Here is a 27,380-nt window from a genome sequence, read left to right on the forward strand (position 1 = left end):
AATTACGGACCCATTTCAAATCTTCCGGTTATGTTTAAAATTTTAGAAAAAATTGTGTCTGCTCAATTGTGCACAGTGCCCACCATAGCACAGAAACTACACTATTACAAATGGCTTGCTTCTTGGGTCAGACCAAGGCTGCATCTCATTGCTAGTTTTACTTGATCTTAGTGCTGCATTCTACACCATAGATCACAACATACTCATAGATCAATTACAAAACTATACAGGTATCCAAGGGCAGGCTTTAAGATGGCTTAGATTTTACCTGTCCGATCGCCACCACTTTGTTTATTCAAACGGGGAGTCATCTCATTTATCACCAGTAAAATATGGAGTGTCACAAGGATCTGTCCTAGGTCCTCTGCTATTGGTAATATTACTAGAAAATAAAGGATTCATTTCCACTGTTATGCTGATGATACTCAACTATATATCTTAACAAGACCAGATGAAACATCTAAATTATCTAAGCTAACAGAGTGTGTTAAAAATGTAAAAGATTGGATGACCAATAATTTTCTCCTATTAAATTTGGATAAGACATAGATATTATTTATTAGACCAAAAAACAGTACACAGAATCTCTTGGGTTACAATTTGCAACTAGACGGATGTACTGTTACTTCCTCTACAGTCAAAAATCTGGGTGTTATGTTAGACAGCAACTTATTATGTTAGGTGTTATGTTAGACAGTTAGACACAAAATCATATTTCCAATATTAAAAAAACAGCATTCTTCCATCTTAGAAACATTGCCAAGCTACGAAACATGTTACCTGTTTCTGATGCAGAAAAGCTAGTTCATGCATTCATGACCTCTAGACAGGACTATTGTAATGCACTGCTAGGTGGTTGTCCTGCATCTTCAATAAACAAGCTACAGGTAGTCAAAAATGCAGCGGCTAGAGTCCTTACCAGGTCAAGAAAATACGATTATATTACCATAATTTTACAGTCTCTGTTCTGGATACCTATTATGCTCAGTATCAGTTGCAAAATATTATTACTTACCTATAAGGTCCTTAATGGTTTAGCTACTGCGTACCTAACTAATCTTCTACCATGCTACAATCCATCACGCTCCCTAAGGTCACAAAACTCTGGACTTTTGGTAGTACCTAGGATAGCAAAGTCTACTAAAAGAGGTAGAGCTTTTTCGCATTTGGCTCCCAAACTCTGGAATAGCCTTCCTGAAAATGTTTGGGGTTCAGACACACTCTCTCTGATTAAATCTAGATTAAAGACACATCGCTTTGGTCAAGCATTCGAATAATGCATCTCATAATCTTGTACTGCCATTCTATCTGATCAAATGCACATTATTATTCTTTAGCTTGGGTTAAACAAATAAATTTTGCTTAGTTGGAACAGCAGCTACGCTAATTATATCTCTATTTGTTTCTCTGTTTTTGACATTATTGACATTATTTGACATACACATATTGACATCCCGTGGTAACTAGGAATTACACAAGCTTCAGTCTGGATCCAGCCCTTACGAAGACCTGAGATGACCGAACACCTGAGAAGAGATGATGTCAACCCTTCAGAGGACTTCAGATGATGCCAACCCTGTAACAATATACTGAACTACCAAATTTTGCTATAAGTTTGATTGCAACACATAATAATTGCTGTTAATAGTATTCATCGTCTGTTTGATTACGTCTATAATTAGATTTTTCTGTACATTTCTGCCATATGTACATTATCTGACAGTCACCACTGATAAGCTACTACTAAATATATAGTAGAAACTTAATTTTCTGTAAAGTTGCTTTGTAACGATTTGTATTGTGAAAAGCGTTATACAAATAAACTTGAATTGAATTGGAGAAACCTGAAAATGTGCATCTGTCCCCATCCAAGCTGACAGAGCTTGAGAGGTGAAGATGTGAGGACAAGAATGGCAGATAATGTGCAAAGCTTGTCACATCATACCAAAAATACTTCTGCTTCAACTAAGTTCTGTGTTAAGGGTATGAATACTTATGCAGTGTACTTATTTCAGTTGTTGAATTTTAATAAATTTGCAAAGTTGTCACAAATCTGTTTTTTTGCATTGTCATTACAGTGTATGGAATGTAGATTGATGTAGAAAAAAGTTTTTTTTTTAAAAACAGTTTAACATAAGACTGCGACAAAAAAAAAAAAAAGAGTAAAAAAAATGAAGGGGTATGAATACTTTTTATAGGCACTGTAACTTCTAATGAAAAAAACGATAATGAGAGTCAGCTGAGGTATCAGAATAAGGCCCAAGAGAAAGAAAGACTCTGAAAAAGTGAGTGCAGAAGAGAGGAGTAGCATATATAAAAGATACATTTATATTATATAGGGCCGTCAATTTACTGTGTTAATATAGTTTAATTAATTTTGATAATAAAAATTATAAAAGCACACAAACTAACAATGCTAGCTACCAGGCCTTCAAGGAAAATGGTGATTAACATAAAAATGCGGTCATCATTTACTCAACCTCATGTCAGTTCAAAACCAGAAGACTGGTTAATCTTCAAGTTTTGGTTATCTGGACTTTCAATAGAGGGACAGAAACTCACAGCATGGCCATACCAGAGATTGTCTTACTGCTGGGAGATGAGAGGGTCTGTATAACTTGCTATTGGAGAAAGAGTAACGTCAACTTGGATCACGTGTGCCTTAATAACCAATCACATTACAGCCTTGAGGTCACTGAACTTCAGTCAGAGTTGTGCAACACTCAGTCACCCTGTACAATACCATAGGAATAAATGAGAAGTGCCATAAGCCATTTCCTACTTGTCGCAAAAAGTCTGACTTCTATTATAGCCGTTTCGCTTTTTTGGCTAAAGGTTGCAGGCTTGCTTTCTAGTGGCTCTGGCCATACCCACCACAGAGGAATACATTGAAAATTCATGTAAATTGTCAATGTGACGAGACATAAAACAGTAAGGCATACGATTAATTATGAACATACGGTGTTACCTATTTTTCTTGGTAGCCTTCAGTTAATTAACCTTGTGACCTTGTGTTTACTTCCTTTTCTACACAGACGAAAAAGACTGATGATATTTCACAAGTATGTCTGTGTTTGCACATTCCATACAGACTGACAGTACAAAAAGAAATAAGTTGCTGAAACTATTTGATCTTTGATGCTCATACAAATTACTCATATAAACCACATTTTGCTTATGTTTATTTACAGTTTGAGATATATATAATTTAAATCCAAAATGATGCACAAAGATGAAATAAAGAATATTATATTACTAAATTTCTCATTAATTTCTTATTTAAAACCATTCCTGTTCCTGCTATTTGTGGATCATCTTTTGCAACACTTCACCTGATTCTTATGTTTCTTATGAATCAGCTCGACGAATTATGCTGCTTGTCAAATGTCATGCTTTTAAAGCTACTGTTATGCAGTTTTTGGGGCCTATAAACATACTAAAATGCATATCTGTAGATCAGAGAAATCAAAAATTTTCTATTAAGGCATGCCCCCAAACCCCCCAAACAAGCTCAGTTTTGGGACCTCAGTATTTATGAAACACTGCATACAGCCCTGACTCACACGTTTCATTAAAAATATCTTCATTTGTGTTTTGAAGACTATCTAAAGTCTAATGGGTTTGGAACAGCATGAGGGCGAGTAAATGATGGGAGAATTTTCACTTTTGGGTGACTATCCCTTCAAGGACTGACTGCTTTTAGTAAAGCCCTGAATGTATTTTGTTACCTTTGTCTCTTTTATATGTTTTCATGTCAGGTAACTTTTTGTCACAACTTATTCAGAGCAGCAATCTGAACACATAAAATCTTCTGTAAACTAGTATATAATATTCCAGTATTTAATAAATGTATGGTGCCATGAATATCCAATAACCCTTGAACAACCCCATTATATAAACTAATTTTTATACCATAAAGCCAATTCAAAGACTTGTGGCAAGCAAGTAAAACACTTACTTTTTTGTACTTTTGGGTGCTCATTAAGTATGCAGTTATTTGCTATCAATTTTATTAATGACATCTTTTAATCGATTGACAGCCCTAATATTACGACAGGGAGTCTGATGGAAATACTGTGTGCGAGTTTGATAGACTCTGCAGGTCACATGACCATGTGTGATTTAGCATGAAAGATCACCTGTTCTGTTGCTCTTGTTGTAGCAGCTGTACTGCGATCTTCCTCAGATCCAACACTTCCTTTAAGTCATCCTCATCTTCTTCAGCTAACTGCTCTTTCTCGGAGCTGAAGTAGCCAAGAAAGAGAGAGACAAAAAACAAAGAGACAAAAGGATGTTGTCGCTGAATTCTTAAACACAACTCAGTCAATCAGTCAAATTCTTACATCGCGTTACTTGCACAATTAAGATGCTATTTTAACATTTCGGTCATCAGTGAAGGTCTGAGTCCATGTGAAGTTAAAGGAATTCATAGAAGAACAGACGGTTTAGAAATATCATAACAGAAAGGAATGTGGCTATGAATGCATGCATGCATTAATTTAATTTATTTATGGTGGACCATTATCGGATTTACTAATGGCTAGCAGTCTTGTAGTGGCTGCCTTGAGGCACATATGTTAGCATGATACAGGGAGTGATGGTAAAGGACCTTAATGAAGTCTTTGAGCAGATATGGCATGTGAATTTTATTATAAACACTGGTGTCTCAATAGGATATTTTTCTAGTTTCTACCATTGGTTGATGGTTTCCCACCACCATTTTATGGGCAGAGGAACCTTTTCATGAGTATCCGACCTGATGAAGGTCAACAGTCTTCCAGTGGAGTCAGGGCCCCATTAAGGCATTTGAGACCTAGCATTGCTAACTCCTTTGGCACCCCCTGCATCCGGTTTCTATCTCAGATGTATTGGCACTGCTTCTTCTCGGGATAAGAGGGACCCAGACAAAAGAAGCCCTTGTTTGGACAACCCAAGGTAGCTTAAATTGTCCTGGTGGTGACAAAAGACCACAAACTAAACACTGGTAGGAAACAAACACTTCAGCAAGTTTTGTGAGTCATTGGATGGTGCAATCTATTCAATAGGTACTCCAATTCATTTTACAAGTTTTGGAAGACTGGGTTAACATCTGGGCTTTGGGCAGGGCAAGAAACCATTCTGTGTTATATTGTGATTTTGGAACATGAAAGGACTCTGCCAAAACTGCTGCATAAAAACCTGACAGCACATGATTCTACTGGCTGTATGACAAGATTTGTTTTCACTGCAATTACTAGAATAGCCAGACCTGGTAATTAGAATGGGGGAGTTCTCCCTTTTTCATGTGTTCCTTTATCATGGCTTTGGCAGCAGAGCGTGTTTGGTCATCATTCCTGGAACATATTGTCACCCAGCCATCTGTCCACCACTATAACTTCACAGTCAGTGAGACACAATAAAAGCACATCTCATTTCAATTAACTGTGAAAAAAAACTCAAGGTATTTTACCTAGAAGTTAGACTAAAGGCTGGAACACATTACACAACTTTTACCCATATGTTCTTTAAAATACATATTGTTTCCATTTGTCACACATTTCCAAGCAACAAGGCAGGCTTCTGCATTAGTTTGTTGCGTTCATAATGACTTGAAGGTCCGATAATGCGTGATCCTCAGTCATTTAGTGTATGATGCACAGTTTTTCTCTGTTATATGATGCCTATTGTTTTAAAATCGGTTTAGATTTTTAAATTATGTAGCGCATTCCAGCCTTAACAAAGGTTTTATAAAATAAACAAAAACTGGCTAAAAAATGAACATGATTTAAAGAACATCTGATATAGGAAATGTGTATCAAGAGCACTCTTAACGGTTGACAATCAAAACGACCCAAATTCCCGAAACTAGAACTCCAAAGCAGACATTACAGAGCCCCTATGACAACTGCTTTGAACATGACTTCAAGTGGTATTTGCTCTCTGAAAATAAATGTTGAAAGGAAATCAAAGCAATTTTCAGCAGTGATGTAAATGCTTTCAGAATTTTTATTACAAAAGTTACACAGATTTTTTTTAAACTAATAAGAAAAAAGATTTTTGGGGAAGAAAAGTAAATTTATTGACTGGGAATCTGTCCCAAGCGGGAAAAAAAAAAAAAAAAAAAAACTAGTTTAACTCCACCCCTTTCTATTTACCATACAAGGAATTCTTCTCATCTAGTAACCTATCGTACACGTACACCCACTCAAGAAGATACACTATTGGGACACCGTACAATTGGAAAGTATGGGTACTAACTCGGAATTCACAAGATGACACAAGTATTTGTTGTTTCTTATTCACGCTTGGATACTACAGAACCTGGGAATTCTCTGGAAAAAAAATACGACTCTGTGAGCTTAAAAGGCTGAAGACGACTACAATGCAAAACTCCTGCGAACCTTCAATCTGTAAACAAACTTCAAGTCATAGTTTATATATATTTATATTTAGTGTGGCTCGCCAAATTCACTGAAAAGGGCTCCATCCATTATATTAAGAATCTGGGATCTTTCCATGATATTGGATGCAAATGAGATCTGCCAGCTCTTCCTACAATCTGGAATAGTGACCATGTTTTACATATGATGGTGATTACATAAATCTACATTTGAATACAACACAAGGGTGGATGAAGCCTTGAAGCACTTGCAGAACTGTGTTTTCCATTTGGTGCTTAACTCAATCCTTCTGTTAACATGGTCCTTCTCATGTTAACACTCATGGAACACCAAGGTAACATAAAGCAAACACATAAAGCTTGTCTTATAGCATGAAAGTCATTAGTGTGTCATTTGAGGTAAAATATCAAAACTATTTTCCATAGACAAAACACGCTGTTGGCAGAGGCACAGCACTGCTACTTTAAGGCTTCTACAGTGAACCGGTGCCAGTTTTTAGAGAGGGGAGTGTGCGCTGGCACCATGAAATGCCTATAGATGTAGCTGCCAAAAACAAGTCACATACTGAATTCATCTATGTGTACTGCTGTGCAAAGTCTATTGTGGTGAAAAGCATCCCATTCTTTTGTGAACTTTTCCCCCTCCTTTATTATTTAGACACTTAATAAAACAAAGTGTATATGATTACTGCTTACCTATGATCAAATGAATAAATAACCAAGGAATGAATCTAATGCAACACATTAGACATTGTCGTCATAAATATAGCAAACAAACCTCCATTCCCTGACTCAAGCCTTTAAGCAGGCCTTCAGCAGAATTTTATTTGGGGTACCACAAATATGACTGATTATTGTCAGTGCTTGATTATTTGAACACTATAAATCTAACACACCCATTAACAGTTTTGTTTGTTGTAGCTGTGTTGCTTACGTCATACCTCCGCCAGGCATGTTTTTACCCCTCTAGGATTTTTAATTGTAACAGTAGCAAATCCACAAGTGTGGTCAGGTGTTAATTTGCACTTTAACATTCAAAGTCTCACAGTACTATGTGGCATACTTAATGTGATGTGCTGAAAAGTAGCTAAATAAACCAGCAGACAATGCATTTACAGAACAGAATGTTATTTTAACAACATACTGTACATTATTAAACACAGCAGCTGTACATCTAAAACAACAACTCTAAATCTATAACTAGCTAACTGAGGCACAATGATATTGGAAGCTTATTTTTATTACAAAAATATAAACCCAGGAAAGTTTTACACAGACGACAAAAACTTTAAACTAAAACTAGCTGAGTAAAATGTTATATTATAATCGATTTTAACCCTTTGACTGCTTTAACGCTTTGGCTGGTGCTGAGCCAAAGAAAGACGTATTCAGTGCTTTATATAACAACTGTTCAGTGTTTTCACACGCAAAGTTTATTTTAGGTTTCAGATATTTAAATAAACATTTCAATCAGGTACTAGCAAAAAGAAGACATTTATAATTTGTTAAATACACACTGATTTCTATGGAAAGCAGCAATAATAATCCTTTCAATAAAAATTTGACAACGTTTTATGACTATAAAATTTACTCTGTTTTCCTCCCAGTTCGCTGGACACATACTTTCATGCATTTCGGGAGAAATGGGTGAATTTACGTGTTAATTTATGTAAATCTGACAAATCCACACGACAGAGTTCAGCGTGCACTAGATCAACTATGGTCATTAATGTTGTTTAAATGACAAAACAAATTAATTTAAACATATTTGACAATCAAAATAGGCTGTATCATATAGTTTATGCTACAGTTAACAAGTCTGTGGATATTTTAAATTAAAAAAAGGAAAAACTATATTTAATTTAATTAATTATTTAATATTGTATTTTTAAATTATTACCATTGTCTATTGACATAATATATCAATAAATAAATAAAATATAGCTGCAAGCAGCAATTACGGGGCTAAGCACTCCAGCGGCAAGTTGAGGAGCTTAGCATGGCATGGAGCATCAGACCAAATTAAACAATGAGCAATAAAAGCAATTTTAGGATGATTGTAATTGTAATGGCGGAAAAATCATAAATACAACCTCTAGTAGGGTGATTTATTGGCTTATCGAGTGTGACCAATAGGTGGCGCTGTTATCAAATCAATGTGGTCTGTTCTGTGTGAGTTGACAATGACACACACAAAGTTTAGTGTCAATATGCCAAAGCACTGCAGAGATACAGCTACAAGTGCCATTTTGGCATCATGCCTCAAATTCGGTGCTGTGTTATGCGAAAACAGTTTTGTCTATCGACACATAATTCATACATTTTTGTCAGCACAGTCTGAAGATCATCTGGCTCGATTTTGGTGAAAATTGAACCAACCGTTGATGAGGAGTTCGAAAAAGTAGGTTTTCAACATAAATCAAAATGGCGGAAAAGAAGTACAGCTTACTCTGGCATATTTGGTATCTATGTTATCAGCATAAGCCACGGAATATTTTGAGACCAGTTTCATTACAATAGCCTAATGCAATCAAAAGTAATTCGTTATTTTTGGAAATTTTATAATTAAAGGTTAATGAATGGTTTATTACTCTTTGCTAATAGGTGGCGCTGTTACCAAATTGATGTGCCGTGGTCAGTGTGAGATGACAATGGCACATACATAGTTTGGTGTAAATATGTCAAACCTTTACAGAGATACAGCTCTCAGATGCAGTTTGGCATCTTTCCAGCAAATTCGTTCATGTGCTAAACGGAGAACGTTGCATGTATCAACACGAAATCCATAACTTTTTGCCAGCTTTGTCTGAAGATGATCTGAGCCAAATTTGATGAAAATCGGACCAACGGTCTAGAAGGAGTTCGAAAAAGTAGGTTGTCAACATGAATCAAAATGGTGGACAGGAAGTTTAGCCAATATTGGTAAAATTGGTATCGGTGTTCTCGTCATGATCCAAGGAATTTATCAACATCAGTCCGATTACAATAGGCTAATGTAAGCAAAAGTTATTAGCATTTTTCTAAATTTCATCATAACTTTTGACCACAAGGTGGCGCTGCCCCCAAACATTTTGAATAGCATCAGGGCATGGAGCTGAAGATTTTTGTAATTAGTTTAGTAAAGATACGCTAATGCGTTCATAAAATACAGCATTTTAGAACATAATTAAAAATGGCTGACGACCAAAATGGCTGACATTGGAAAATGGAAGTTCAGAAGTTATGAGCAAAAATATGCATTTTTCATATCTCCTAACCACTAGGGGGCACAGTGCCAAAACAATGCAGGTAGTCTTAGGTCATGCTTGTTATAACACTCACCAAGTTTGGTCTCAATAGGACAAACCGTTGTGGAGATATAGCCTCACAAGCATTTTTGCGTGCTTTTTGTAGAATTTGTTCTCATGGTATTTGAGAACGGTTGGACGAATCAACTTGAATTCCATAACTTTTGGCCAGTATGGTCTGAAGATGATCTGATCCAATTTTCGTGAAAATCGGACTAACTGTCTAGGACGAGTTCAAAAAAGTAGGTTTTTCAAACAATTGAAAATAGCAAAAAAACTCAACTTTGCGATTTTTGAATTTTGAATTCGACTCGGCATGAGCCAAGGATTCAGAGGAAAAAATAATTTTCCTTCTGTGGCTTACGGTTCAAAAGTTATTAGCATAAAGATATTGAAACTTTGGACAAGTGGTGGCGCTAAAGAGTTGGAGTTAGAGACTTCAAATTTGCTATGGTTAATGTTGACATGGCTTACGGTTCAAAAGTTATTGTTATATGGGTTTTTATAGACTTGCGGCGGAAGAAAAAAAAATCACGCTAACGGATACAATAGGTGCCTAAGCACCTTCGGTGCTTGGCCCCTAATAAAATCAAGCTGTTATTTCACATACCCTGGGGGCTCTAAGGAGCCACTTAGTTGGCTTATGCCTTGGGCTGGCTCTGGCTCTGTTACACTCAATGTGTAACATTGCTAGTCTGGATCTAAATTAGATCTAATCTAGACTACATGGGTGATTGGCTTTGGGTGAGGTATGTTAAAAAAAAAATTAGTTTTGCTTTTGCTGTGGTTCTGAACTCAATTCAATAGAATGCAAGGGAATTTTTTGGTTAATAAAATTGCATCACTTCCTCCTCTTGTTAACTTCTTTGGAATACCAAGGTAAAAAACAACCCAAGCTCGTAACACATGTGACACAACACATATGATATGTTTAGAAATAAAAATGTATAAAAACTTTAAACAATTACCACTGTCCATATCATACTAATTTGCATTAAATAAACAAAAATGCATGCCCATTTAAAGTTCATAAATGAAAATGTAGTTCTTATTATTTAGCAATATACATCCTCTCTCCTGCTAGAATACACTCAAATGTAAAGCTCCATCTACACTATTAAGTTTGCTCTTTCACTTTTATTAATTTCTGTTTGTGTGTTGACAAATGCATGGACGTGTCTTATGAAAGGTAATAAGTTAAAATAATATCATGTGTTTAAAAACTATATATATATATATATATATATATATATATATATATATATATATATATATATATATATATATATATATAAAAACTTTTCACTTTCAACTTGCCCCTTATCACTTTCCCATATTTTATCAGAATTTTTCCAGGAAAGCTTCAATGATTGTGCAATATATGTGTAAAGCACATAAAATAGTGGAGGCAACAGACAAATCTCATGGGGAAAACAGCTAATTGAGTTAATAAGTGAAGCAATCAAATATCACAAATTTAAAAACATTCATTATGCAGCCTTGTAGACCCTCTTATCCTTAAGGCCCTCTTTGACTTAAGTTTCAGAATTCAGACTGACTGTAAAGTATCAAAACTGTTATTTTAATGATAAATGAACTTTAACTGATGTTGGTACCTGATACTGAATTTTGACAACACAAAAACCCTAATTACAATACAATACAATACACTGCCATGTCATAGTGCATTGCATTTTCAGAGATACAGTAGTGGTTTGTTGACTATGAGTGATGCAAGCCAGAGAAAACTGTGCCACACCTATTCTAAGTAATCTAAAAAAAAAGGAAAGAAAAAAAAAGTCATGCATGCATGCTTGTCACTTTTCCTCTCCATCCCTTTCTGTGACACACACACCTACCTGTGACAAACTGCACGACTGAACGGTTTAAAGGTCAAAAATGTCTGCAAAATACTGCAACCAAAATGCAAAACCACAATGACATTTAGACTCTTTTTGTCTAAGGGGCCATCCACAAAGAATGAATTTCTGCATTCCAATGCACTACTTTCCCACTGTTTTTATGCACTAAAAGAACATATTTTGCATGTTTTGAAATGTCATTCTAAAATCACAGCGCTCAGATTTGAAGTGTAACTTTTAAAAATTGCCTCTCTAGACCCCACGGTTTGCTCTTCATTGCACTGTCCTGCATTTCACATCTTTTAAACACAAATATGCATTCTGTATGAATGCTTCCCCAAATATTTAAGAGCTTTTCACTGCAGCTGCTGCTTGTTACTTTGTTTGGAACACAGTGCCAATATAAAATCCATCATGCTGTGAGCAGTTTGAAAGTTTAAAGAGTTTTCATGTCTTCCTGGATATTTGTCTTTTTGTTCCTAAAGAGGCTTCGTCTGGTGTGAAGTCTTCATGTGTCAAAGGGCATTTGTAAAAAAAAAAACTAGTAAATGTATTTTATCATACCCTGCATGCTCATGCTTTAAGGCCCCGATATACTTCAAATGAAATCGAAGAACCAGCTTAAATTATGTCATTTTGAAAAAAATCAGGCCGAAACGAAGTTTGTTTTGAGTTTGTTTCGGCAGTTTGAAACAGCTGACCAAAGGAAACTTTCTGTGGGAGTTCATTTTGGCTCCTAAACACCTTTGAGTTTCCACTGGTCCGTGGCGATTATGCAATCGGTGGGTGTGTTCTGAAACTCCACCTTCTTTGACATGCAATTATTTTTCCCCCAGTTTGTATCTCATTCAACGGAGGTCAGGCAAGAGAACAACATCTCCTATTACTAGCAACATAAATACAATGTGTCGAATAGCTGAGCTGGCACAGATATATCCGCACCTGTACGATCGCTCGCAGACAGACTTTAAAGATTCAGAGAAAGCTATGCGCGAGAGTCGCGAGTTATGTTTACATTAATCTACACCCCGCCTCCTGCAGTGCGGGGGTGTTGGAATGTTCGAAAACAGTATACCGTCACTCAGCCTTTTTGAACTTCTTTTTGCCCCCAAATGAAGAACGAAAACAAACTTTGTTTAAAGAATATATCTGGGCCTTTAGAAATTGCTTCAAGTACAAAATCAAGTATATGAAAGCAAAATAAACAACTCACTTTTTGTCCTTTCTATTCAATGCTACACTAACCCATCACAATACAGCAATGTCTACAGTTATTTTTTTATTTGCGATGACAAATTACTATGTGATTTTTAAGATAAAAAAATTAATCATTTCATTTAGATTTGATTGACAGTATCTTGCACCAATTAAAAAGCTCCCCTGCCTCTACCTCGGTTTACATGGAAATATGAGGGCTACATTTGTTGGTGGGAATGGCAGCTGTAGACTCTGAGGGTTGAAATTAATCTTTCAGCCTTTACATCAGGAGCTGAATGAAAACACACACTTGAGTTCTAAGATGAGAAATTCTGGACGGGGGATGTTTTTGAATAAGATTTGTTTTTATTGGCAGGAAGTACGTATATCAAAGGAACTATTCATGATAATGAATGGAAGCTTAAGTCTGTGCAGGAAAATGACTTTGAACTACAAATACTGATTTTGCGCACGGTAATGTTGCTGCATATTATCTCCCACAAAACACCAGGCAGACTTACCCAGACTCCTCTTTCCAGTTCTCTTTGTCTTTGCTTTGGTGTGTTTTCAGAACCCGCTCCAGCTCCTGAGGACAAGAGAGGGGAAGCTCCTTTACAGTGTGTGGTTTAGTGAGTGTTTTTATGTATACATGTACTCAGGTGTGTCATGTCTTTGTATAACAGGTAAGGGTTAATGAAGCATGTATATGGGACTGCCCGAATGTTTATGCATACAGTACCTTTATACATGACACATAGGGTACATTGTGCTGTAGATCTCCCTCAGACAGAGTGCCCTCTTCATCTGGATTTGGGTCAATAAAGTCATATGGGTCCTGATCTGCACATAATTCGGATGAAAATACTCAGGTAAGACACTTTGTTTTTGTAAAATGATATCGTAATTACCAACTAGACACACTGATTATATGACATGCTATACTTCTCACAAACACAAAGAAGCTTTATTAGTTCATTCTTTTAGATTACTAGGGCATGTGATTTGCATATGGATGTTTTGTTTTGATTGTAATCAAGTTGTGGTGTCAATCATAAGTCACAATTATGCAACATAATTACAGAAATACAAGACACACATCAAGCCTCTCTGAAAAAATTCCCAGCTTTGGGTAATTTATGAATACATTTCCTGATTTCTTTGAACTGAAAATAACTGAAAATTACTGTCTTTCAGTCGTTCACGCAAACACTAAACACCATCATGGTAACACACGACTAATTCATTCAACAACAGAAGATGTTACATAAACCCACATGTACATAACTGATAACAAACATGACAAAACTATTAAGAAAGATAATTATTTTAACAAAATACTTTCAAATGTGGAGTGTCAAGCAGGGAATTCTTGGAATATCAGTTTACAGTTTTGTACTGTAAATTATACGTTGATTTGTTATTTTTTTATTTTTTATTTGTACAATTAACAGCATTTTACTGTAAAATGACATGAAATGTCTGGTTAGATCTTTTACAGTTTTTCCCTGTATATAGTATGGGAACTTACTGTTGTTAACCTATTAACATTTTTTTTTTTCCGCAGCATTTTTACAATATTTTACAGTTAAAATAACACATTTTTTTATTTCTGTCATTACAACAAGTTTTATCAAGGCAGTGGATATGACAATGCTAATTTATTTGGTCTTGGCCTAGGTAAACAAAGGTACATTGTTTTTACATCCTCAGTAAAACAGTGAGTAGTGATTAGTCAATATTTATGTGACTAATAAAACATAATATTACTTATGCTGAAATCACACCTTTGTTTGAGTCCAGCTTTGTGAGCAGTATGTGTGCGTCAGCCCGCGCTGTCTCAGACACTTGAGAATGGAGGCTCATGGTGTCGTCATCAGATGGCTGTGCAACAGAGCAGAAGAGAGAGAGATGCCGTCTGGCAAACTGGCAAAAAGAGATTTACTTCTAGAAATTCAAATGCTACTTGTGTAACTCCCACATGATAGGATTCATCTATAAAATCATTTTTCTTTAACATCCAGGTCAGGCCAGTTTCCCTACCCACGTAATTATGCGCTTAGCCCACCTCACCCCACACCAATATCTGTTTGGTTGCCCGGTAGAACAGTCAAAACTTTTTTCAACCCAGTTTATCAAGTGAAAAACAGCCAGTTTGAGTGTGCAAGACTAATGTATGTATATGTTTGTTTACCTCTGTAGTCGACAGTCTTTTGTCACCGTTGTCACTGCCAATACCTGAGTCAGGGCCATGGTTTTTACTGGGATAGAAATCTTCCATACTACACAAACAAACATTTATACATTTAACAAAGACACAAAGAGACACACAACATCATTTCCCTTCACTATACTAAGAGTTAGACGAGGATCAATTCAATGAAACGATAAAGCAATATCACACTCGAAGGATTCAACACTTTTATACAACAGTCAGTGGACAATTATGTAAATAAATATGTCAATGTGTCCTGAAGACCCTCTTCTGAGGGTGCTCAGCTTAAACAAAAACAAAACACAACTTAATACGAATATTGAAGTATTACAGAATTAGGGGGAATAAAAAAAACATTAAGAAAAAATAGCAAGCATAATATTTAAATAACTCCTTCACAAAAGACAGTCACTGTTTTCTTATGTGAATGAATCAGTGCTTTTGAACAAATCACTTGAATGAATAATTCAGTGACTCACTCATAACCATTAATGCACAGACAGTTCATCACAAACAAGAGGAGTGATAGAAACGGTGCTGATAGACTGTATTTCAGCACTCCTGAAATGCTACTCAGCCAATCAGATTTGAAGACCGAAAGCAATTGTTGTATACAAGAGTTTTTATTCCTGTCTGTGTCAGCATCTTCTATAATTCAGTATAGTGTTTTGCATAAAAAAGATAGTGTACATATAACTGTAGGCTAAAAAAAAAACTTTAATGACCCTAAACAAACATGATAGCACATACAGCAGGAAATATTAAGAAAAACTGGAGAAATACAAAGTACGGTAACGAGGTGAGCGTGCAGTTACCCACAAATGGTAAATTAAAAATGCTTTTGTATGTTTTATGTGAATCATCAGTGCAGCAGTAAACATCTGTTCACTTAAAAAGCACAGCTTTTGACAATATGATTGATGGGGCTCTGAAAGTGCTGTTACTCATAGTTGTTAAAATATGTGTGTGCTTACAAAGGGGCATAGACATGAGAATGAAAGGCAAGGCTGTAGGTACCTGTCTGTCAGCTGCTGAGGCAAGCAGCGTTTTCCCAGAGAAGGCAGGTCAAGTGAGTCTGTTTTTTTATCCAGGTGACATGCCTGCAGGTTTAAATACTTAAAGATGTGGATCTTTCCCTTTAGGCAGATCTGAAAGCAAAGAAGAAAATTTATTAAACAAGGTGGGACAATACAAAACAGCAGAGAAATCACAGCCTCTCTAAAAAGTCTTCAGAACACTTATACACAGACACACTACCGTTAATTAGAATTATTCTGTGTTGATAATGTTATGTGATTTCCAATATTGCCTTTCATGCAGTGTGTAATGTAGCTGTATGTGAATGTAAACGATCTGCAAAGTTGTAAAGTCGAAAGTAACAGTCTCTCCCCAAAATAAAGAATTGACTCTGAACAGCCTGAACGAGTCGTTAGTAATTTGAATCCCACTTCCGTGACGGCTACACATCACAGGATAACACATTTGCATAATGCGCTCCTATGTTCTATGTTGGCCGGCCGCAAACAACTTGACCCTCCCACAAACACGTCATTCTACTGACAACTGCTTCTCTAGTCTCTGTGAGTTCAACGCGGGATTCACAAAACTCTTGCTCTTGAAAGATGAATCAGTATCCTGTTTATTTGGACCAGCTGCTCCACTGAATCACAACCTGTTAGTATGATAATAATAGATGTTTATATTTTCTATAGAGCGTTCAAAATACAGAACTATTAAAATAGGCGTATCATCCTGGAATGTTTTCCTTAAAAACTTTAATTTCTTTGTGAATGGACACAGAAACACGAACATCTTGGATGACATGAGGTTGAGTAAATTATCAGGAAATTTTTATTCTGGTTAAATTGATCAAAAGTCACAGTAAAAAGTTATTTTTTGCTGTCTAACAGTATAAAACATTTATTTTAAATTGTAATAATATTCCAAAATATATCACCAACCCCAAACTTTTGAACAGTAGTGTATATGTATACATAAACATGCATACATACAGACATTATGTCAAGCCAATTCTCGTTTATGTAAATGTTTACATTCATTGCAATGCAACAATTTATATAAGATTGGATTTGTGTTCATTTCACACAGAAATCTGTTTGTGTCTTAATATAATAACAAGATAATACCACTTTTATAGCTGTCTTCTTTAAGTCAACAAAGTGACAGACTGGTGTCTACCTGTACGAGCACACACTTTCTCTCTGGGGGTATTGCCAAGTAATTTCCAAGGAAAACGACACATTCTGTAGATAATTTCAGCCACAGGAAGGACTGGCTGTCCTCCAAATCTGCATGTCGCAGCAAGACGAGCCATAGTAAAAGATCTTTTGTTATCAACAGACCGAAAAAAACATCTTTATCAGTATTTTGCGTCATTTTCTGTCAAAAACATTTAAATAAAATGACAAATAGGAAAGAAAAAAGCCCTTCTCAACATCTCGCATCTGAGCTATTGTTTCCTCAAACGTAAGGACAACATAGGTTGTAATTGGGTAAGTTTTTTAGATTGTTTTTTTGGTGCGCCTAACTTTTTTTCTTAGGTGCACCAGCACAAAAGTTAGGTGCACCCAAATTTTTGACCACATCGCATTTAACACCTCATTATTACAAGTTCACTTTTTTTTTTAAATCGCTGTCCATATAGGCAATATTGACTTAATTAGCCTTAATGATTAACTAACAATCTGGTCAACGTAATGTTCTTTATTTGAAGCATAATTCTACAAGAAAGGTAACTTACTGAAAAAGTGTTGGTGCTTAAAGTGCTTTACTGAGCTGAAATTTAAACTTAAAACATCTCAAGATAAATGAAATAAAAAGAAAATCTAAATTAAGTGTTTTAAGGGCTTCAAACTGAACATCTCATGGCTCAAGGTCTAATGGACTGTCCTCCATTGCAGTCACATGCCCCTCGGATGGCCAGCTCCTGTAGTTTGGCCTTCTTGATCTTTGGCTTTGGCTAAACCAGCTGGTCACACTCTCTCTAGCATCAAAATCTTCCAGACTTGGCCCCTCTACACTGATTCTTATCAGATCTTCACTGTGTCTGAATGAAGGGATGCTAGTGCCTGATTTGAACAGCTAAACAGTCCCTAAACAGCTTATACTACTGTCTCAGCTATTAAAATAGTTCAGTTTTGTATGTAATAGCAAAGTGATTATATTTCGTTTCGTTTTTTCATTAAGTTAATTTAGAAAAAGGTTACGAAGAAATTTTTGTTTGTTAAATATAAGTTTTAGGGTTTTTTTTTTTTTTTTATCAATTTAGCCTTCTCAAATCATCACGACCTGCCTAAAATAAAATCTATAGATATAAAACAGTTCAAGCATATAACAATGTTTAAATGTTAGACCCAGATAAATGATAAATGTGTGCTATATCCAATAGTTGTGCAGAGACGCTTCATGACATGGAGGCGGCAGCATGATCATTTGCATTTTTTCAGTAGATACGCCTTCATTTTTGCTCATAAAGGTAAGAGTAATACATCATTCGTAACTGCGAAGGGTCTACTTTTATTTGTGTGCACTCACAATATCAACAAAACGTTGCACTTTGTGTCGTGTCGTCTTTAACAGGAGTACAAAAAAAAATAACACTCAGTGAAAACATGCCTAAATGATAAATATATCTATAGACATGCTAAATATATCTATAGAAAGCTTTAAATGATTACTTAATGAAATAAATCGAAAACAAAAACTCTTTCATTATAATCATGATCTGTAAAATGCACTTCTCTCTAAAGGCACGTCTGAGGAGATGGCGAGTCAGGATCAACAGGATCAGCAACAGGCTCGAGGGGCGTAAAAAAGTCGGGGTCCGTCAGGCTCAGGCTGAAATGCAGAGCTCTAGTGTCGGTTGTTGAACCACAGGGAGACTTTCAGAGTCGCGGAGACTTTTTTTTACCCCCTCAAACGGCTGGTCGCACCGGTGCGACCTTGATTTTTTTTAGTCGCACCATTGAGAAATTAGGTCGCACTCTAGGAGCCCTGACATATGTGACCATGGACCACAAAACCAGTCTTGAGTGTAAATTTTTTGAAATTGAAATTTATACATCATCTGAAAGTTGAATAAATACGCTTTCCATTGATGCATGGTTTGTTAGGATAGGACAGTATTTGGCCAAGATACAACTATTTGAAAATCTTGAATCTGAGGGTGCAAAAAATCTAAATACTGAGAAAATCGCCTTTGATGTTGTCCAAATAAATTATTAGCAATGCATATTACTTTTGAAAAATTGAGTTTTGATATATTTATGGTAGGAAATTTACAAAATATCTTAATGTAACATGATCTTTACTTAATATCCTAATGATTTTTGGCATAAAAGAAAGATCGATCATTTTGACCCATACAATGATATTTGGCTATTGCTAAAAATATTCCCCAGCGACTTAAGACTGGTTTTGTGCTCCAGGGTCACATATTCTGATGAGCTTCAATCTCAACATTCAGACCACTGTGCTTGGATAACACCAAGGCAAGAACAATGCACATTTTTAGGGCTAAGTACATTGCTCAAGGGCACAGTGTGATGGTGGCTCAGTGGTTGTGAACATAGGCAATGTGGGTTTGTGATAACTTTTCTACAGAAAAAATAGACATTAGAGAAAATTCTTAAGTAGTCCTCAGGATATTGTGGTATGAAAAAAAATACAGAAACATTTGTGTAATCATTCTGGGGTTATTTTGTAGGTAGTGAATCTGCATATTTTTAGTGTGATCCATTATTTTAGAGCTGAACTATTTGGGGAGGAAAATTTTAAATTTACCCATTCAGTAATATATTATGATTTTTATTGTAATTATTATCAATAATGTTAAATCAAGAAATATATTGTAATAATGATATTATACTGTAAAAAAAAATTATTTAATAAAATAAAATAACTATTATATTTCACAGTAAAACTGTACAATTATAATACCAAAACTTACGTATTAATTTCTTCCTTTTCAAATATTAAATTATCAAGTTTAGTGTTTTTTTTTTTTGGCACTCTGAAACTGCAACATATTTATTTAATTCAATTTCAACCTTTGTGATTTAACTGACTTAAATTACTCTTTCAAGTAAATTATAACTTGCACAAACAGAAACGTTAACACTGATGTGTAATACTGTTTCCCAGTCAAAGCTTTTTCCACTGCAATTCATTTGACCTCAGGTGTTATGCATTCTTTTTGAGGTGTTTTTTTTTTTGTTTGTTATTTTGTTTTTTGAGGAGATTATTCTCGGCTCATGTGGCACCTTAGGTGAGTTATGAACAAAGAAAACACTATCATCATTATTGCATCAATACACCTGATATTTTAGGGATTTTCCATTGTCAGCCACTAGATGGCGCCGACAGAAAAGAAATAAACAACAATGAAAACTCTTCAGCTTCAGCTCAATACATGCGAAGAGATATACAGTAACAGAGTACAGACAGACCTGGGCAGGAGGAGACTGCATGGGGTTGTTGTCAAGAATGATGTGCTGTAACTGCTTAAGTTTGCGGTAAGATATGGGAATCTCAGTGATTTTATTACAGGAGAAATCCAACCTGATCAACGGCAGATCGGACAACTCTGTGAGAACGAAAATAAAGAAAGATATAATGAGAACTTCCGTCCTTATGGGAATGTCATTGATTTTATTACAGGAGAAATCCGTTTTATCTGACTTAGGCTTTTGTTGACATATCTGTGTTGTGTATGTGTCTATACCATCTGGTAACACTTGTAGACAATTTCTTCGTATGTTAAGTTCTCGTAACGCGAGGAGTTTCCCCATTTGAGCAGGAAGCACCTGGATCTCATTACAGCTGATGTCCTGAACATAGGAAACACATATACTGTAAACAAACATCACAGAAACACAGACGTTATTATATACAATACAATCACGCATGTATTTCCACACACTGACCAATTCCATGAGGTCTTTGGCCTTTCCGATCTCTTCAGGAATAGACAGGAGTTTATTGTTGCTGACCACCAGTACTTTCAGAGGAAGACTGAAGAGAAACTTGGGGAGAACGGACAGCTGATTTCGACTGAAAACACAAGGATTGGATTCAATAAATACACATTTCATCCTCTTTCACTTTCTCTAATGAGAACACCCACAGAACAATTGAAATCAATGAAACCCCTTAAAGTTGCTGGATGATAGCAACTACCATTCTGCAAAGGACTCGTGTCTCTCATGTTGACCAAAGCTGCATTTATTTGATCAAAAATATAATAAAACAGTAATATTGTGAAATATCATTACAATATTAAAATAACTGTTTTCAATTTGAAAATATTTTAAAATGTTATTTCTGTGATGACAAAACTGAATTTTCAGCATCATTACTCTGTGTTCTCAGTGTCACACAATCATTCTCATACGCTGATTTGATGCTCAAGAAACATTTACTATTATTATCAATGTTGAAAACAGTTGTGCTGCTTAACATTTTTGTGGAAACCTTTCAGGATTCTGTGATGAATAGAACGTTCCAAAAAACAGCATTTATTTTAAATTGAAAGATTTTGTAACATTATGTAATGTATTTATTGTCTTTGACTATATACCTTTTACTGTATTTTTGGTCAAATAAAACATTAGAACAATAGTGTATTTTTCACCAAATTGCTAAATTGTGTTCAATCAGGGTTTGAAACTACTTGATTCAAATCCATTTCTATTGGTCTACGATAGATTTAAATGCAGTTTCATTTAAAAGACATCTTTTTTTTACAGCTTGAACAACGATAGTTGGCATGGAAGCCAGGGGCCAAGGTAGTATTAGAAATAGATCAGTGTAATGAGATGTCAAAGTGAGTTAACAGACAAAGACATCATAGTGTGAGTGTTACCTGATGTTCAGGTAGGTGAGCATCTGTAGGTTGATAATGGCCTCTGGAACCACCTTTATGCAGTTGTGGTAGAGGTTTAATGACTCCAGCGGCGCAAATATACAAACTTCCGGAGGGATTTCACAAAAACGGTTTTTCGACAAGTCTATAAAGAAAAAAGATAAATCAGATATGTCAGTTTAACACACCTGATGAGATCAACAGAAAGTTACAGAGACACATATTTACAAACTAATTATGCATGCTAGTGTACCACACATCCAAACAAAAAGTTTGAAGCCCTGTTATTCAGGACTACTGTCTTCAAGAGAAATAATAATTGATGTATTGAATAATTAACTAGTTGTATAGTCTGATCTATAGGAGTTTTACCTTATCAGACAATGACAAAGCAGCAGTGTAACACAAACACACACAGAACAAGAGAGAAAGAGCAAATGTGTATTTAAATGCAACTACACAACAGTTAGTTCTAGTCCTTGAGTCTGATTGGTCGAGCTGATATACAGCCCAACAGCACTGGGAGGTTTCTTTGTTTGTGTCACTGTACTTGACTGTGTTTGTATGTTCAAGACAGACTGTCGGTCTGGGGTTTTTCAGTGACTCTTTCTGCCGTGGTTATGCCAGTAGGTGGCAACAAGTGACTTGAATCATTATCCACTGATATGTTGAAAACCACGGATTCATTCACAAACCAATGTGTGTTACTCTGTGGTTGATCTTGCTTTGGCTCCGAATTGGGACCATTTTGACTGGAAGAAGAAAAGAACTGTGTATGAAATATCAGCCTTCATCCTCAAATGGACATCAATCCCAACTTTCAGCCAATCAGAACTGAGTTACCATTACCATACTGTTGCCATGGGAGCAGACATGCATACAGAAGAAAAGTCATGTCAACTTCCTCTATCATTTATACCCTCTTTGAAAAGAGTGTATGTGAGAGAAATATAAAAGACTGTAGCCCTGTCAAAGCAGACAGAAAAAGTAGTAAGACAAACAGAAAGGGACTGATTTCTGTCTTTCATTGACACTTGAGCAGATAAAAAAAAAAAACATATTTGACTGTGCAGCTGAGGTTGCTAACCTGAAGCTGTGCTGCCTGGCAACCATAGATATGTATAACTAGATGCCCTATTAGCAGCTTTTCTATGGGCTGCTATTCGTAAGCCAACCGCCATATCAGAATGTCAAAGCCAGTGCGTGAACACTCGAGAGCATCTGCACTGCAACTGTAGTCACACACACATTATCTATATCTTCGGTAGACTTCAGAAGATGCTTTTGCTAAACTAACACAATACAACAAGATAAAGTCTTTAGCTAACGAGGCATTTAAAAGGTTCTTTAATTTTAAAAGTTGATCCAGTTTCTTCAGGAATTTAAATGTGGAACCTACTTATGAATATCTATGCTGGCAACTATTACAGACTGGAGCAGTGTTGCCTGGCAACTGTTACCAACCCAAACTGTGCTGACATTCCTCTTGAGCAACCTTCAGTAGGCTAATAAGAGAGCAGAGCATGCTCATGGCTGCATCCGAAAGCCTATAGGCAGCTGACTTGCTGCCCTATTAGGCAATGACTTTGCAGGCAGCGTTTTTGCACGAAGGCACCTCATGAAACTGATTTCAGACAAAAAATAGAACGAGTTTTGGTGATAACTTAAAAAATATTTTATTACTATAATGCTGATTTCTCGCAAGAACTAACATCAAAAGTGCAAAAAGTTAGTCAGAAACATACATTTACACACAAACTGACCACCAAACGCGACTTTATTTTTTAGTTCAACCATCACAGAATGGAACGCACAGGATTGTGGGAAATCAAAGGCAGCGAAGGATACATCTATGCTGCCTTCAAAAATCGATCAGATGAAGGTATCTCATGAGACAGTAAGTGAATCTAATTTTGGATTCGGACATGCCTTGATCTCCAGGTCATTCTGTGTATTATTACTGTTATTGTATATTGTCTTTTGTATTGTTTTTTCAGATTCTCTGTCACTGCTTGTGGATAATTTCCCTCTTATGATCCGGGTCCAAGAAGTCATTTTTGGGTGATTAGCATGGGCCACTTAGCTGTAACCACACCTAGTTATAAAGCAAATTTTGAATTTAAAGGGGTCATATAACATTGCTAAAGAGAACATTATTTTGTGTTTTTGGTGTAATGAAAAGTGTTTATGTGGTTTAAGGTAAAAAAAAAACAAACAAACAAAAAAAACATTATTTTCCACATAATGTACATTATTGTTGCTCCTCTATGCCCCGCCTTTCTGAAACGCATCAATTTTTACAAAGCTCATCGGTCTGAAAAAGCGAGTGTACGCTGATTGGTCAGCTATCCAGTGCATTGTGAATGGCCGAATTTCTCAAGCGTGTAGTGGAAACGTTACGCCCCTTAACATATTGTGATGCCGTGTCCCAGGCAGAACACAGGCACGACAAGACAAAAACAATAAAACCCATTATAAACGAGACATTTGCTGCATCCAGTGGGGACATAATTACTGATTATAAAGAGTTGTACTGTCTTTTTATGGATAGCGTATCACGCTGCGTAAACATAAAACCATGTCTGCATTTGTGATCTGAGAAACAACAAACAACAAGCCTACTCTACACTGCTCAATACTCATGTTTGAATCATCAGTGACAAATTCTTTAAATATATAAACGTATTTACAGACTGTGAGTCAGAAGCGCCAGACTGTCCTTGCAATGTTGGAACTGCCCAACTTCATAGAAACAGACCCCTTATTGTAGGCTACTCTCCCAGGAACAGTCCTCATCCTCCGTAAAATGTGCTGCACACATCTGAATATTTGGGTTGGACTGTTCTGGAACAGTGTTGTAAATACAACTTAACCACTGATTTCTAGTTGTGTCTTCTTTTGGAAGCCCAAACAAAGTAGTTTCATTTTCACAACGTAACACAGCGTCTCCACAACATGGCGCCAGCGGCAAGAGCAACATTAAAAGTAACGCCTTCTTTCTTTGCGTGAACATTTGGGCGGCGTTATGCAAATCTTCCCACACAGTGACATAGACATGTGGGGGCGTGTTAGAACGAGCCGTTTTGGGGGGTGTGGTTGACTCTTAACTTTTATAAAGAATATCTCTTTGGGTTTCAGACTTTAGTCTTTGCAACTTTACAGATCTTCTTTATGCACCAAGAGTTTGTAACACTCCATGGAAAGAAAAGAAAAAATTTCAATTGCATCATATGACCCCTTTAACATTATTACAATCGATGTTTTTCGGGGTTTCTTTAACGGACTTGTATCCTAGTGAAGGAATTGGGGCTATTAAAACGTTAAATAAAAAATCTTTTTCAGTTACATAACAAAATACATGGTGACTGGGAACAATGCCTTAAAACTATCATAACATTATGGCTCCTTAAAGAGATACTTCACCTAAAAATGAAAATTCTGTCCATTTGTGTCATTATAAACCTGTATGACTTTCTTTCTTCAGTTGGACATAAAATAATTTTACGCAGTGATTTTTTGTCCATACAATGGAAGTCCAAAACTGTTTGGTTACCATCATTCTGCAAATACCTTCTTTTGTGTTTCACAGAAGAAGTTAAGTCATGCAGGTTTGGAACAACATGAGGGTAAATGATGACAGTATTTCCATTTTTGGATTAACTATCCTTTTAAGAACAGAGACACACATCTCTCTGTTTCTCTGAGAGGACTATAGTTTACAGTTATCTATTATGTCTCTCATAATAAATGAGCACCTGAGGACAGAGACCCAATCAACTGAACTGGGAAAGTGCTGAGCAAACACATTACACACACACACACACACACACACACACACACACACACACACACACACACACACACACACACACACACAGAGAGATACTGTGTTGGACATGGGTTTGTATCACGCTAGAGCAATATTAAGATGAATTTTTACATTTGTTGACAAAATGAGATCATTAATCATTACAATGTGGAACATACAAGGTATTAATTCATCCAGTTTGGTTACAAAACCCAAACCTCAGATTTTAGAAAAAACATATCAGACATGGACATAACAATATTACAGGAAACATGGTGCAAAACTGATGAAATCACTCTATGTCCCCCAGGATACTGTGAAATATTTTTATCCTCTAGAAATCATGAAAAAAAAAAAAATTCAGGGGGCATCATAATCTGGCACAACCACGTAATTGACAAATACATCCAAACAAGTAAAAAAGAAGAATCACATATCTGGTTCAAAATCAACAAGCACCTTACCCAAACCACTAAAGATGTTTTCTTATGTGCCCTCTATTTTCCTCCCTCTGAATCTTATAGAATGCTTTAATGAGGACAACTTTGAATCTCTCCACAGTCAAATAAACCTCGGTCTGTACCTCGTCAATGGCAGGGTGAAAGGGGACTCTCTTGGCAGGTACACCTATCATTTCATTGGTCAACAGTTGATTTCATGATCACAGATTTAGATCCATTCTCTTTCAGAACATTCACAGTCAAACCACTAACACCCTTATCAGACCACAGTCAAATTACCATTTACCTAAAAAGGACAACAAATACAAACATACATTCACAGCCCAGTAAGCTAAACAACATTATAAAGAATTATAGATGGGCACAAAAAAGCACAGAAAAATGTGACAGCAGTTGGCCATCCAAAAGTATGCCTACTTATAGAAAATTTTCTAGGCAGAGTTTATCCTCACAATCGAGATGGTGTCAATCTGGCTGTGGAGAACATAAATTATATATTTAAATATTTGGCCAATTTATCTAACCTCATATCCTCTAAGAAAATCCATAAAACAACACAAGAAAGTGAAAAATGGTTTGATTTAGGCTGTAAAACCATGAGGAAAAAATTCTTACCATTGACAATTGTCAAATCAAAAACACAGACAACCAAACAATGCAGATTTATGCCATCAAGATTGTGAAGAACTTAAACAGTATAAAAGTACACTCAGAAAAAAAGAGAGAACAGTACATCCAAAATCAACTAAAAACTATTGAAGAATCCATAAATTCTAACAATTTCTGGGACAACTGGAATTACTTGCACAAAAAACGTCATGAACAAGCAGCCATACAAAACGGAGACAACTGGAAAAATCACTTTGAACAACTTGAAATTACAATTAACCCAGACAAAACCAAAAATATGAAAATATGATTCATATGGAACATACAATTGGTAAATATCAAAACTGTTGAATGAACTGATTGATAAAATCCAGGCCCTAACAAACAAAAAAGCAAGTGGGCTAGATGGCATCCTCAATGAAATGCTCAAGAACACAGAGCACAAATTAAGATTGGCCCTACTAAAACTGTTCAACTTGGTTCTGAGCGTTGGTCATTTCCCTGAAACCTGGAATCAAGGACTCATAACGCCCATATTCAAGAGTGGAGACAAATCAGACCCAAACTATTACAGAGGCATCTGTGTGAGCAGTAATCTGGGGAAGCTGTTCTGCAAAATCATCAACACAAAACTTGCACACTTCCTCACCGAGCAAAATGTCCTCAGCAAAAGTCAAATTGG

At 36.0% G+C, this 27,380-nt stretch overlaps 1 protein-coding gene across 6 annotated transcripts in view; it reads right to left on the reverse strand.

Annotated features, from left to right (window-relative positions):
• LOC109084943 (leucine-rich repeat and calponin homology domain-containing protein 2) overlaps positions 1–27,380 on the reverse strand; it is a 70,621-nt gene that overhangs the window by 29,855 nt on the left and 13,386 nt on the right. For all 6 annotated transcript variants that reach the window (XM_042756431.1, XM_042756437.1, XM_042756436.1 and 3 more), the window contains exons 2-11: positions 21,821–21,965; positions 20,883–21,009; positions 20,681–20,786; positions 20,406–20,542; positions 15,955–16,085; positions 14,917–15,004; positions 14,510–14,606; positions 13,465–13,565; positions 13,247–13,311; positions 4,140–4,244 (exon numbers count right to left, since the gene is read on the reverse strand). In XM_042756431.1, coding sequence (XP_042612365.1) covers positions 4,140–4,244; positions 13,247–13,311; positions 13,465–13,565; positions 14,510–14,606; positions 14,917–15,004; positions 15,955–16,085; positions 20,406–20,542; positions 20,681–20,786; positions 20,883–21,009; positions 21,821–21,965 — 1,102 coding nt within the window. The remainder of the gene's footprint in view (positions 1–4,139; positions 4,245–13,246; positions 13,312–13,464; positions 13,566–14,509; positions 14,607–14,916; positions 15,005–15,954; positions 16,086–20,405; positions 20,543–20,680; positions 20,787–20,882; positions 21,010–21,820; positions 21,966–27,380) is intronic.

This window comes from Cyprinus carpio, chromosome A5 (genome assembly GCF_018340385.1).
Source record: "Cyprinus carpio isolate SPL01 chromosome A5, ASM1834038v1, whole genome shotgun sequence".
In the NCBI taxonomy this organism is placed as follows: Eukaryota; Metazoa; Chordata; class Actinopteri; order Cypriniformes; family Cyprinidae; genus Cyprinus; species Cyprinus carpio.